A 15,281-nucleotide genomic window follows, 5' to 3' on the forward strand; every position below is an offset into this window, starting at 1 on the left:
TTTTATAATTGGGTTGGTTAGCCTTTTACGGTCTAGTTTCTTGAGTTCTTTATATATTTTTGAGATCAGACCTTTGTCAGTTGCGGGGTTGGTGAAGACCTTCTCCCACAGACTCCAACTTTATATGGCAGAATTAAGTCGAGGAGACTAATGGAGGCATGTGCCCTACCTCAGATGGCTTCTGAAGGCAACCACATGTGTCCTTGTAAAAGAAAGGCAGAGAAAGTGTGGGGACAGGCAGAGGAGAATACACATGGCAGAAGGCAGAGTTTGAATTGATGCAGACGTAATGCAAGAGCACCAACAATTGGCCCCAGCAGCTGGAGTAGGCGAGGATGCATCCTCCCCAGAACCTCCAGGGGAAATATGGCCAGGCAGGGTTGACTACTTGATTTCAAACCTCTGATCCCCAGAGTCGTAAGAGATGTGTTTCTGTTGTTTGGGGCCATGTGGATGTAATTGTTTGCTATGGATGTCTTAGGAATACAATACGACATCATGAGAAAAGTCACTCATTTAGCTTAACTCTGGAAAATCGTGAAGCCAGATAAAAATCACAGTAAAATATGTTCCGAAAATCCCAGCTCTACCAACACCCTTAAAGGCTCAGTGGATGTACAGAAAATGGGTTGTTTGAACTCATCAGTGAAAATTGACCTTCAAAACCACAAAATTAAAGCTAAGAAGCATGTCACCAACCAACCAGCCTGCTGTATACAGAGGAATAGGTGACAGCGGTGTGGCCATCACATCCACATCCCCTGTGTACATAGCTGGTTTTCATACTCTCAGCAGCCGCAATCACAAGCAGAAGCCTCTGCCTTCTTAAAGAATGGGGAAAGCAGAGCAGCTTTTGTCTCGATGTAGCAGATATTGAACAGCATATGCAAATCTAAATCTTCTGGAACGAATGTTCCTTTAGATATGGCTTCTAATTTTAAGTACCTGGACCTGATTATTGATCACAGTGTCTCCTTAAGTGAGGGTAATTAAACTTTCTCTGTTAAAAAAAAAAATGAACTGCTTTTTAAAAAAAAGTATATGATAGCCACCTTCTGGAGAATCAGGCACCCGTCTGAGAGGCTGGCTGTGTATGAACAGGATGCCCCTCTTCCAGGCCAAGACCTGTTTCTTCCACTTTCCTTCCCAGCGGCTCCCTCTTCTCTGCACCTAGGCCCCTAGGGGACAGTTCTGACTTCCTTCCTTCTTGATTTATTGGCAGGTCCCTCTTCTGTAGCACATTGCCAGCCACACAGAATTCAAAAGATGGTGATGTGTGATTTTCTCATCTCCTGTTTTAGCGGTGGCGGTACTGGAGATTCAACTCAGGGCTTCATGCATACAAACAAAGCAAGAGCCTATCACTGAGCTACACTCCCAGCCTCCCCTACCCCATTTCCGAGACCAGGTCTCTTTGCCTAAGGTAGCCTGGAACTTCCTATAAAGCCCAATTGTGCTTGAACTCATGATCGCCCTGCATCAACCTCCCAAAAGACAGAGATGAACAATCATACCACTGTACTCATCTCAAAATCCTTCATACACATTTTTTCACACAGAGCTCATGGCAATTTTTACAACAGCGTTTAAATAAGTTTTGTACAATCTCTCATGATGAAAGCAGAGTGATCGAGGGGATGATACTTATCAAATACAAAAGCAATAACAGCAAAGTGTGGCACATGCCAATTCCATTACTACTGCGACCACCCACTGAGGTGGCCACAATGGCCAGATTGGTATCCCCAGGCACACAGGTGACTGCTGGTCTCCAGGACTCTGCTCAGAAGTGTGGAAACAGCAGAGGGCTGAGATGCCCAGTTCTACAAAACAAAAGAAGTTATCTAGATCAATGAGTGAGGATACTACAGGTATGGAAAGAAAGAGAGTGAGCAGGCATAATCTAAACCAGTCCTAGATGTCCTATAATCTAAACTAGACAGGGAAGAGGCATTATGCAGGAGGCCAGTCAGATATGATGTATCCACGTGAGAGTAGGTAAACAGAGAAAACCAAGAGGGCAGGTAAGGTACTCAAGCGGAGCCCTTGACAGGGACAAGTGGTATGTACCACAAGCAATAAGGAAAGCAGCGTGACTATCATATCTTTTCTTTCTGTGAATATACTGCAGTCTAGTAAATCAGTTCTATAGTAAAAGGAAGCTTAGTTATTTCCAGTCTTCTTTAGTTTGCTTTGCATTTATGACAATTCTGTAAAGACTATCCTGATACATATATTCTGGTACTTTATTAGAGTATAGCCATAGGATGAGCTGCTAGAAGTCCTGTCATTGATTCAAATGGTTATCTTTCTTCTCCTTTACCTATAAAAACCAGGGGAAAGTGGTTAGTCAACTGGGAATGGACCAGCCAAGTGACCCTGGCTTTGCATTATTAGTTGTCTTCATGAAGGTGGAGGGAAAGTGGTGTGACACTAGGGAAATACGTAGTGGAAACAAGTATAACCCCAAGATGGAGTTCCTATAGTCTTTCAATGGCTTGGGATACAGACTGCACTAGTGGGACCATATTCCAGTGCAAATGGGCAGATATCAAACTCTAACAGCATTGGAATCACCTGGAAGACTTGTTTAAAACACTTGAATCCACTACAGAGGTTCTGATTTGGCAGGACTAGAATGGGGACTGAGAGTATGTGCTTCATCCAAGTGCCCAGGCCTGTATCACTCAGGTACCACATCTAGAGGATCTTTGAGTGAACTATTGCTCAACACAAGAAGAAGTGGTTCAGGATGGCCCAAATGACCAGAACCTTTTATATTCCAAATTTTCATTAACTACTCAGAAGCTAAAGTTTCAGCATTAAATGATGTTGGAATACTGATGTCCAGACTCAAAACCAATCAGAGAAGACTGTGTTTGGGGACGGTACTGGTTAGTTTATGACAAATAGAATCACCTAGGAGAAGGGATCTCAATTAAGGGATTACCATCAATCAGACTGATCTAGAGGCATGTTTATGGGGCATTTTCTTGATTAACAATTGATATGAGAGTGCCCATTCTACCGTGGGCAGTACCATCCCTAGACAGGTGGTCCTGGATGCTATAAGAAAAGTAAGTGAGCCAGCCATGAGGAGCGGGCCAGTAAGCAGCGTTCCTCCACATTTTCAACTTCAGCTCCCGTCTCCAGACAGGAGTTTGAATTCCTGCCTGGAGTTCCTACCCTGGGTTCCCTCAGACATGTACAGTGTGACTTGGAATTGTACGGTGAAATTAATGCTCTCCTCCCCAAGATGCTTTTGGTCATGGTGTTTATCACAGAAATGGATACTAGAACAAGAACCAAGGTAGAGAATGGTTTTTTATTATTTATTTATTAAAGATTTACGTCTCTTCCCCGCCACCGCCTCCCATTTCCCTCCCCCTCCCCCTCCCCCAACCAAGTCCCCCCCTCCCTCGTCAGCCCAAAGAGCAATCAGGGTTCCCTGCCCTGTGGGAAGCCCAAGGACCACCCACCTCCATCCAGGTCTAGTAAGGTGAGCATCCAAACTGCCTAGGCTCCCACAAAGCCAGTACGTGCAGTAGGATCAAAAACCCATTGCCATTGCTCTTGAGTTCTCAGTAGTCCTCATTGTTTGCTATGTTCAGAGAGTCCGGTTTTATCCCAGGCTTTTTCAGACCCAGGCCAGCTGGCCTTGGTGAATTCCCGATAGAACATCCCCATTGTCTCAGTGTGTGGGTGCACCCCTCGCGGTCCTGAGTTCCTTGCTCATGCTCTCTCTCCTTCTGCTCCTGATTTGGACCTTGAGATTTCTGTCCGGTGCTCCAATGTGGGTCTCTGTCTCTGTCTCCTTTCATCGCCTGATGAAGGTTAATATTCAGGAGGATGCCTATATGTTTTTCTTTGGGTTCTCCTTATTTAGCTTCTCTAGGATCACTAATTATAGGCTCAATGTCCTTTGTTTATGGCTAGAAACCAAATATGAGTGAGTACAACCCATGCTCCTCTTTCTGGGTCTGGCTTACCGTAGAGAATGTTTTTAAGATTCTAGTTGGTCCAATATACAGGCTAAGTTGAAGACCATGGTTCCACCATGGTCCCTGAGTATCACCCGCAGACTGTGACAGCTGCTTCCCTCAGGGTGACCTTCACAGGCTTCAGACAGAACATGGGAAACTTTTGTAATTGATGTGGTGTTTTGTTCAGAAAACAGACGGTACAGAAGGAAGGAGTGTGTGTCTATGGAACTATCTCATGCTGCACATCTATAATTCTAAAGAGTTGCATCTTTTTCCAGGACCACATCAAGATGCTATAAATAACAGGAAGAAAGAGAAAATGTCCAAAATATACATTACCAATGGATGTTCTCTGTCTGAACTTCAAGGCACACACCAGTGGGGAGGGCCTCATGCACGCTGAGTCTCATCATTTTCTCCCTAAAGTAGAGGTCACAGTTCAAATTCAGCAACGAGATGACATCCCTTGGCTGAAGAAAGGCAACCTTTCCTAAAATCTCTCCTCCACTTATCTGTGGTATTTCTGTGATTGACAAACAGACAAAGATATATTTATCTAGGGATTATCTATATTGAAAGCTAGGCATAGGATTTCTGTCTCTGTCAACATTACAGGCATATCAGCTATTTGAACAAAAGGAAAGGTATTTTTCCATTCAATCCTGAATGCTGAGGATTCTCCAGTTCATATTCAGGAAGACATTTGGTTTTATTGATCGTGCTAGCTGAATTTGTTTAAACTCCTATAGCCAGGCAAAGAGGAGGTTGGTTTTTCTTTTTATTGTAAAGGTTATTAGGGGGAATCAGATATAGAAGTTATTTGTCTTTGGACAATCCAGTAGAATCAAAGCACTCAAAAGTGCTCCACAAGTTTTGTTCAAAGCCGATACTTTAATGGTCTCAAGAATTATTATATCCCTTGATGGGAATTCTCATTTTATTGTCTGGGGCTTAGTTTATATGAAGAAGATACCTTGTGATCAAGGGAGATTTATATATTATTCTGCTTTTAATTGATAAGAAATTTCTAAATTTTACCGACAGTCTAGGGGTTGAAAGCTCCTCTTCTGCATCTGTCACCCAAAGCCCTTTGCTCGGATGGTTGCCTCTTGACAGAGTTTCTGAGCATCCTTTGTTACAAACCTTTCCTTGGCATGCTTGCTCACCATCTCCAAATCCGAAAAGAAAATGTCTAAAACACTACATGGTAGCAATTCTATTTTATTCTTCCTCAGTATTTATTTATTTATGTATGTGTGTATTTATTATTTGTTTATTTGTGGGGGTGCTATTTGTTTGTATCAAGCAGAGTCTTGCCTAGGCTGGTCTCCAACTCACAATTCTTCTCCCTGCATTTCTCAAGCACTGGGACTAAGCTACAAGAGTGTGCATTCACCTTTAAAAAATATTTACTACATTTTTCTTATTTAATTGGGTGAGGGGTCCAGCGCATGCTATACTACAGATGTGGAGGTCAGAGGTCAACTTTCCTTCCAACTGTTGGGTTCTAGAGATTAAACCCAGGTCCCCAGACTCGGCAGCAGACATCTTTACCCATTGATCCATCTTGTTATCTCTCTTCTTAGCTTCTCACTTCCTTATCTTGTTTGTTTTGTTTGTTTTGAGTTAAGTTCTTTGATTTAGTTGTCTTATATTTGAGAGAGAGAGAAGCATGAGGTTGGGTGGAGAAAGAGATGGGGAGGATTGGGAGGAGTTGAGAGAGGGGAAAAACATGATCAGAATATATTGTGTGAAAAAAAGTAATAAAAATAAATAAATAATAAATGTCCAAGAACAAAGACATAAGGGGATAAGCCAAATTCCTGAAACACAACTCAAAACCACTAACATTCTTCCTCCTCCCAGCAAGAGCTCAGATATCACAGGACTCCTCCCCTGAGCTCTGTAAACAATCTGTAGCTCACCAGTGAAAAGTGAGGGCATCAGAGGAACCACAGCGGGTGTGTCATTTGTAGTGAAGATTCAGAATGAAGCAGAACCATTACAGCCAAAAGGCATCAGGAATGAGGGCATGTCCTTCTTCCAGACATGCCCTTTGTCTCCGTCCATTCTGATATTTACACTGGCATAAAGCGCATGTATCCAAGGACAAGCCCTTTCTTTGCTGAGAGGACTGGTGTGGCTTCTAGAAAATGACCACAATATTTTTAAATGAAGTTATGCAAATCTGATAGTCTAAAGTAAATGTTTCATAAAACCAACGACTGTTTAAATCGTAGGACTAAATTGTTTGTATATAAATATTACCTTTTATATTCCATTTGAGTTTTATGTAGATGAACACATTACTTTAATGACCTGCATTTACAGAGGGAGACTGGGAGAGTGGTTCCCTGAAATCCTTGCCAGCCAGATGGCTGCCTTTTCTTGCATGAGATTAAAAGATGTTTCTCATTCACTATGATGCTTCCGAGGCAGATTAATATCGCCAGCTAAATTGCTTGTGTTTTCGGAATAAAATTTAAAGAGAACTTTTGAAAGCAATTGGTGTCACTGGTTCTTGGAGCAGATTGCTCTCCAGGTAGAGACACACTCGGTAATTAATGGAAAGAATTCTGTGTTAATTGACTGCTTCGGGAAGAGAGATATAATGACTCCTTATTAATCATCGGAAGAGATGTACAGCATGGAGGTCCCACAATAATGGCTCCAACAGTGGAAAAATGTTAATTAATGAAAAAGAACAATGATGTAAGAAATTAGCTACATAACGCCTGCCTCCAACCGTGGTTCATTTGAAACACAGTAGAGTAGAAACCACCAAGCATTGCTTTAAGTAGCAGATACACAGAACTTTCTACCCTGAATTCAGGTCGGGGGAATAAAAAAAGAAACGTTTCTCACAGTACTCTGGCATCTCTGCTTTGAAGAAATAAGAACAGTCACCCAGAGCTGTATTTATTTCAAAGAAAAGGCCGTTGTCAGTCATCTCTGATATAGGTTGTTTAAAATTTAAAAAAAAAAAATCCCCAGACCAAAAGAAGGTCATTTACTAATGTCCTTTAATTTCAACACAGTAGGACAAAGGGGATGGAAGTCAATGCTTTTCCCAAAATGGAAATCATCAAATTCAGTTTCGGAACCTTGCCCAGATAGTATGTAAGAAAAAAAATTCTGATTCCCTTTGGTAACCAAGCATCTTCTTTTAAACAATCTAATTTGAAGTCACTGAGAGAACGGCACTTCCTGTCTCTCTAACAACTCATAAAAAAGGAAGTTGAGTTTACTGAACATGCAGAGACACTATCAGAGTCAGGACTAGATCCTTAGAGTCTAGCAGAATCATCAGAGGCCACCCTGATAACTTGCCTCTGAGAAGTTCCCAGGCCATTGTTCCCCAGGCTGGAAAAGGGGTCACGGAAAGGAGCAGGCAGCTGAAGGACAGAGCGACACCAACATCACTCACAGACCCAGCTCCCTGAAGGGCCCATGAGCGGCCAGCTCTGCATCCCCAGCAGACACAGGAATCCCACTGACTTCACCCTTGCTTTTCCTTCTAGCTGGAACGTGCTGGGACTGCAAGGTGCTCTCCTCTGCCACTTCATCGAGCCTGTGTACCTCCACAGCGTCATTGTGGGAAGCCTGCACCACACGGGCCACCTCGCAAGGGTCATGAGCCACAGGATGGAGGGCATCGGCCAGCTGCCTGCCTCATACCGGCAAAACAAGCCTCTTCTTAGTGGTAAGAGAGCAGTCTCAAGACAGAGACCTGCAACCTCCTGCTCCTTGTCTTCAAGCTGCTGAACATAGGCCCCATGGTTGCAACCCTTGTCTGATTGCATTCATCTTGGCAATGGCAATTTTAGACATAATGAATAAATTGACAACAATGGAGAAACTTAATATGGACGTGTGTGTGCCTGTGTGTGTGTTTGCGTGTATGTATGTGATCATAGTATACCTGATAATAGGCAACATTTTAGTGTGAGTTCATGTAGGATCTAGCACATCACATGTCAGTATCTTGTAGTTAAAGTAGCTCACACAAAGACCCTGCTAATGCAATGAGGTTCAAGAAGTCGCCAGCTCCTTAGGTATTCCTGGTGTGTGAGAGCCTAAGTTTGGATCCCAGAATCCATGCAGAAAAAAAAATGAACATGGTAGTGCCCATCTGTAATTCCAGCAGTCTTTGGGGGTGATGGGAGCTAGAGACAACCGAATCCCTAGAAGCTCACTGGTCAATTAGCCTGATGTATTTATGCAATGACAAATAAAAGACCTTTTCTCAAATAAGGTGAAAAGCAAGGACTGACACTCAGGGTTGTTCTCTGACATCTCACTGTTCATCCTGTCACTGTAACATACACATATACACACAAGTGTACACATATGTGCACATGCATGCACACACACACATACACACACCACAAACTAAAGAAAAACTGGAAGGGTCAGTCAGCCCCGAGGTCACCTGAGTGTGCTGCAGAACCTAGGACACTCTCTGTTGCAGGGCCTGGCAGGAAGAACAAACCACACTTGCTACTTCTGGTAGACCCTAGGTGCTGTTAGGGAGAAGGACATATCACCCCACCTAGCAACAGTTAGTTGCAAAGGTTACAGGTCACACAGCCATGGAAACACTGAAAGGTGTGAAATTTTGTGTGCCATCGGAAGGGGCAGGGAGAAGTCTCCAAGGCCCTGTAAAGGTGGTATTTATCCCCTGGGACCACTGGACTTCTGTAGTAACTGGAAGCTTCCAGGCTTCTGGGAGACAACCTGAGCAGGAGGAAGAAGCATGTGGGTTTTAATCCTGTCCTGTTAGCCCTGGGGTGAGAACTTGGTGGGAAAACTCTCAGTCTTTAAGTGGCTTCCCCTTTTGCATCAGGAGACCTCTCTGGAGGAACAACTTGTAGTAAAATCAGGAAGACACACTGAGCAGCAGTGGAACTCCCTGTGCATGAACAGACCCAGGCTCTGCTCCAGGAGCTGGAGGCGAGCATTCGCCGGCTTGGCTGGTTTGCTTTTAGCTTGTGCTGTGGTGTGAATGTGAAATTCCTTCCACAGGCTATTGGGTTTTTAGATTAGTCCCCAGCCAGTGGCACTGTTTGGAAAGGCTGTACACTTTTAGGAGGTAGAGCCATATGAGAGGAAGTAGGTCACTGGGTACAAGCCTCGAGTTTTATAGCCTCACTCCCTCTCTGCAATGCCTCCTGACTGTTTGTCCAATACAACCAGCTTCAATAGGCTCCTCTGTGATAGACTGTATCTCCTCAAACCGTAAGCCAGTGTAAGCTCTTTTTCTCTTAAGTTGCTTCTGTCAAGTAACTTGGTCACAGCAATGAGAAAAGTAATACAGTTCAAGACTCAGGAAAAAACCAGTAAGACAAAGCAGTTGTTTGGGTGTCTTGTGTGTCTATGTGCCTTTGTATATGTATGAATTTGTCTGTCTGTCTGACTGACTGACTGTCTGTGTGTATATCTGTGTGTGTACTCTGAATGTCTGCGTATCTATATGTTGCAGTTGGGCCTATGACTTATTCCCAGAGTTTTTAAATTGCTCCACATTATAAGATCAGGTGTGAAAAGGGGCCTCATGTGAGCTGTGGTGGGGGGGACATGAAATAATCCACGCAGAGTGAAGATCTATGTTGAGGAAATTCTTAAGCGGAGATACAGCCTGGAAGCCTTTTATTCATTTATTCTACAATACTGACCACTTAAAGGTTATGTTAAATAAGATCACAGATGCAAAAAGCTAAAACAGAGAAGGTGGAAAGGGAGTTCTGTGTGTCACAACTCAGTTCACACATTAAAACCCCAGACAGTTTAGATGCTCTCTAAGCTCCTGGGGTCCTTAACTGAGACTCCTCTTTCTTTTAGCAATGAGGAGAGTTCATGGCACTGGGACAGTGGGCTCAGCCCTCGCTCCTGAAGCTGAGTATATTGACACATGCCTGTAATTTGAGTATTTGGGAAGCTGAGAGAGGACCATGGGATCAAGGACAACCTTAATACATAACGAATTACAGACCAGCCTGAGATACACAGCGAGACTAGCGTTATTCTGTGTTTAAAGGCAGAGGAGTTATTGACCATTGCTATATCCTGGGGTTCCAAGTGTGCAGCTAAGAAGAACTCATTCAAATGTTGGCCAGTCTCAACAAGGCTACCTCACAGGAAGGGGCACTGCTCAGGAATGTTTAACAACTGTTTGTATTAAGACTTTGTCTTAGCCGGGCAGTGGTGGCACATGCCTTTAACCCCAGCACTTGGTAAGCAGAAGTAGGCAGCTCTCTTTGAGTTTGAGGCCAGCCTGGTCTACAAGAGCTAGTTCTAGGACAGGCTCCAAAGCTACAGAGAAACCCTGTCTCAAAAAAGAAAAAAAAAAAGACTTTGTCTTATTTCACTGTAAAGAGCCTTGCACTCTTGTGCAAGGAGTGATTACTTCATCTCCAGCCTGAGGGCTGAGCTGGTATTAATAAGGCTGGGGTCATATCCACAGACAGTGGGGAACCATCCCTCTGTGTGCTTGCTTACTTCTGTTTATTACAGAATGTGTGATGGGGTCCATGATATACATAATGGGAGGGGTTTTAGTTCACCTGAAAAGTCCGAGCTCTCAAGGCTGCCTTTGGGTTCCATCTAGGCTGCAGAATCCATTACTCTAACCATAACAGCTCTTGAGTAACGAACAGCCTCTGGGTATACTCTTAGGGACAGAAAAGAGGCAAGAAGAGTGGTATGTTCTGAGCGGTACAACTATTATAAAGTTCAGAAGTATCCAGTGAGTGGCAAAATCGTTTAGAGAAATGAGATAACACTTGTGAAACAGGCCTGTCTCTCCATGTTGACTTTACGACATGAATCATCTCGTTCAATCTTTATACCAACCAAAACCTAATACTAGTCCCTCCAGCTTTCAAATGTCAAAGGAAGGTTAGGGAGCTATCTCAGTCTAAAATGTTTGCCTTGCAGTCATGAGGACCTGAGCCCAAGCTCTAAAATACACATTAAAAGACCCAGCTTTGTGGCTGGATGTCCAGACAATCTAGTCTCCTTGGAGACTAAGTCTCTGAGAAACCCTGTCTCAGGAGGTGGATGATGATCCTAAAGAACCATACTGGATGTTGACCTCTGTCCTCCACATGCATGTGCACACGTGTGCAACCTTCGTATCCATGAGTACACATTAATTAACACTAAAAGAGACTCACGCAAATTCAATATATTCCTGAAGGCGCTCTATTTAACCAAAAGGAACAAGGATTTAGATTCAGATCTGGCTTAAACTTTAAATTCTTCTAATATGTCAGACTTTATCCTGAGGCAGTGCAGTACAGCTTCTTAGATGGCTATTTTTTTTTCAACTGCATAAAAACTAATAATGCGAAACGAGGCTAGTTAAAGAGGCAGCAACATCTAACTGCGGGAGGAGCGGTGTGGGAGCAGCGGGGCAAGGCGCTGGAGTGTGTCCGAAACTCTTAGCTGCCCGCTGCTCTCGCAGTCACTCGCAGGGCACCGAAGACCCATCTATCGCCAAGCTCGGAAGCGAAAGGTTCGCCTTGAGGGCTAGAAAATTATATTTATTTTTTTAAATGGTCAATAATTTCAGCAATTCAGGGAAAATGTTACTTGGGGACCAGATTTTTTCTCTTTTTTGTTTTCCTTATTCCTTGTTTTACTTTATCCTGTCTTTCCTTAAAGTGACGAGGACTCGCTGTAACTGAGTAACGAAACTAGCTCTAGACACCGTAGCGAAATGGCTGGTTTGGAAGCCTATGTGAATGTCTCCAGAGTAGATGTCTCCAAATTCTGGCATAGTTCTTAGATTTAGTGTAGGTTAAACTTAGGGGACTTTTTATTTCTTATAATGGGTTTACATTCTATCTTTTTCTGTGCTCCGAACTCCTTGGGTTGTCCTCATTCTTCTGCATTTACCTAAGAGTTTAAAAAACATGATTTAGGGGCGGCACAGATGACTCATGAGTTCTGAGCGCTTGCTGCTCTTGCATAAGACCTGAGTTTGGTTCCCCACAGCTGTCAATCACCTGTAACTCCAGTTCAGGGGATCCAATGCCCTCCTCAGATCCCTGTGGGCACCTGCACTCATGCCCACACACAGAAACACACATATAAAATAAGTCTTTTTAACAGTGACTTAAAATTAACAAACACTAAGAAATGGAAACTACAATGTAACCTCCCTACCAGCCCACTGTCAAGGGAGTGGCCTTTGTCCGTCCTCTGGGAACCAGTACATCTCTTCTTGGGCATCCAGTCTCCTGTCTGCGCTCTTTATAAATGACATGCTTATCTGGTAACGTGGCAACATAAATAAAATGGTAACTTTTCTTTATTGTGGCAGTAGAGATGACTCAGCTGGCAAAGTACGCACTGAACAAACAAAGGGACCTAAGACAGGTGCCCAGCACCAGCATACAAGCCAGCATACCTGTAAAGCCAGCACCGGGAAGGGCAGAGACAGGAAGTTCCCTGGAGCTCACTGGCCAGTCAGTCTTGCCAAAATGGTCAGCTTCGGGTTCTCTAAAGAGTACCCATCTCAAAGCATAATGTGGAGGGCCACAGGATGGCTCAGTGGTTTAAAGCATTTGTCGCACAAGCCTGACAACCAGAGTTTGATTCCTCCAAACCAAAGTTGAATAAAATGTTACATAGATAAAGCAGCAGTAGGAATAAGAGAAACTCAATGACATAACAGGAGAGACTCGCCTCTGTAGGTTGTCATCCTACCTCCACATGCATGGAGTGTGCAGTCACACGTGTGCAGTCACACATGTGCAGGAATGGAGATAAACTTGTAATAATAAACATGGAGAATGAGAGAGGAGGGTGCCCACAAATCAGCCTCTGGCCTCCACACACGCATACACAGGTGAATGCAACCAAACACACATGCACACACAAAGAACTTTTAAATGTTAAGTGTGAAATCCGTGACTAGAAAAGGACAATTAGAGAAATCCAGGGCCACCTGATGGGCTTGGGATACTAGCACAGCCCTTGAGACTCTTTGTCCTCTCCCCGAGCCCATGTGGCATCTGCCTGCCCTGCAAGCAGCGTGGTCTGACTGAACCCATCAGTCTTAACTTACTTAGAATATGGTTTTCATTACCGTCTAGATGCAAATTAGGCTACACCTTGATGGGCCATCTGATCAAACCCCTACGCAGTAGCTTCATTGCCTTTGATGGACATTTGAAAATGAATTATGCAAATTTTAAAAAGAAATCATCCTGATTTCTGGGAGAAAAAAAAAACAAGAGTAGGAAGGATGAGGTGTGGCATAAAGATAATAATAATAATCACACTCAAACAAGCAAATTAAATTCCCTCAAGGTCAGTTTGCAGAGTCACCTTAAGAAGTGACGCATGTACATTAGGAGAATGAAGCCCTGCAATTTGGATGTGACTGAAGCAGTTCTGGGTTAAAAAGAACCAGCCAAGCTGAAAAGGATACCCTCGTTGCTACAGGCACAGAGTGCATAGTAATGTCTCAATGACAGACTTAAAATATTCTGCATAACACAAGCTAAACTGCAGCCAACTTCAGGACCAGAAATCCGTGAGTGTGCTGAGGCTGGCCCAAGCCTTCAATCATTGGGGGCTGCCGTGTAGTGGGCGGGTCGGGGGAGATTACATCATTACCTGAACCGGCTACCCTAAAGAAGTCTGCCAATGAGCCTTCCTGCGAATTCAATAAAGTGAAAACAAAATAGTGAGGTGATAACTAACAAAAAATCTATACTTTAAATACTCATGCTTTTAGGGGAAAAGGTACCATAAAATAAAGTGACTTTAGCAGCTTGTCCTACCAAACTGAAGATATATACCTCTTTGAAGCTTTCAATATCACAGCTAACTTTTTCTCCCATCGAGTAATAATATTTGCAAAGGGATGAAGAGGTCTAGATAGCATAGCTGTTTTGGTTTGAATGAGAAATGTCCCCCATAGTCCCATTATTTGAACAAGAGGTCCCATTTGGTAGCATTGTTTGGGAAGGCTGTGGAACCTTGCTGGAGGAAGTAAGTCACTGGTACAGACTTTGAGGGTTTATGGCTCGCATTTGGTTCTCTCTTCCCTCCTTTCTCCTCCCTGTCCCCTTTCTGCTCCCTGAGTGTAATTTGAACACCAGCTTCCTGCTTCTGCCTCCATGCCTTTTCTTCCTATTGGCATGTCTTGCCCGCCATGATGGACTCTATCCCTCTGGAACTGTAAAATGAAATAAATCCTGTCTTCTCTAAGCTGCTTTTTGTGAGTATATCCTATCACAGCAAAAGAAAAATAACCAATTCAATAGTCAAACTATATTAGCACATTTAACAGGTGTGGATTTATGTTTATTTACTTGTGTTTGGGGAAGCATACTTGTGGAAGTCAGAGAATGACCCAGAGGAGTCATTACTCCCCGTCTACTATCTGGGTCACTGGGACTGAACTCTGGTCATAAGCATGGCAGCAGGTCTCTTATCTATTGAGCCATCTCACCAGCCCTAGATGCAGGTTTTAATCTTGACCTTTCTCAACCCACACTGAAAATAGAACAACGGTTATTTTTATGGTACAAAGTGAGGTTATAGCAACAATCAAGAAATCTGAGGCCAGAGTCAGGCCAGAGAATTGGTCGTGAGAGCCGTGAGTTGAAGACCGCTGTTTCAGTTTCGTGTGATGAATACTGCAACTAGAAACAGGGGCATGACTTCTCTTTCTTCCTGGTACTGGTTGTCCTGAAACAGCAAAAAATAATAGCAAACATATCTAAAAGCTGTTTTAGACGTTATGTTTCCTGACCACTTAGAAGTTTAATACACATTAAAACCTTCAAGAATTATAGGCTAAATTTTGCCCAATTCTATTTGCTTTTGACAATCCGGATACCTGTTCTAGAGTCATTCATGGTCCTACTTTGGTGTTTATGAATCGTATATGGAGTTCTGATCTCCCCTAATTCAAGAAAAGTTTATGAGATTAGTGATATTTTGAAAATAACTCCAATGTTGTGAGAGCAAATTCTTTCATCTAGATATTACTTTGTAGAATCATTTTATATTATATCAAATTTGGGCACATGATGTTAGCAACTGACAAACTTCCATAAAAGTTTTTGGTAAATCCCATGTACTTTTTTGTTGTTTGTAAGTATTAGAGGTATAAAGGCCGTTGGCCCCTCACAGCCTCTACTTAGACCTAGACTTAGAACTAGGCAGCTTCAGAAGTTGGTTTGAGTCCTCCCAATGCCCCAAGACGGCCCCAGACAATCCTTTTGACTCCCTCCACTTAGGCGTCATCTATACAATGAACAGGATAACCACTAGCAC

The 15,281-nt window shown here is 43.2% G+C and overlaps 1 protein-coding gene across 2 annotated transcripts in view; it reads left to right on the forward strand.

Annotated features, from left to right (window-relative positions):
- Nucleotides 1-15,281, forward strand: part of Adarb2 (adenosine deaminase, RNA specific B2 (inactive)) — a 560,555-nt gene that overhangs the window by 528,737 nt on the left and 16,537 nt on the right. For both annotated transcript variants that reach the window (XM_026788354.1, XM_026788353.1), the window contains exon 8: nt 7,505-7,686. In XM_026788354.1, the coding sequence (XP_026644155.1) occupies nt 7,505-7,686 (182 nt within the window). The remainder of the gene's footprint in view (nt 1-7,504; nt 7,687-15,281) is intronic.

The sequence above is a fragment of the Microtus ochrogaster genome, unplaced genomic scaffold, assembly GCF_000317375.1.
Source record: "Microtus ochrogaster isolate Prairie Vole_2 unplaced genomic scaffold, MicOch1.0 UNK2, whole genome shotgun sequence".
Taxonomy (NCBI): Eukaryota; Metazoa; Chordata; class Mammalia; order Rodentia; family Cricetidae; genus Microtus; species Microtus ochrogaster.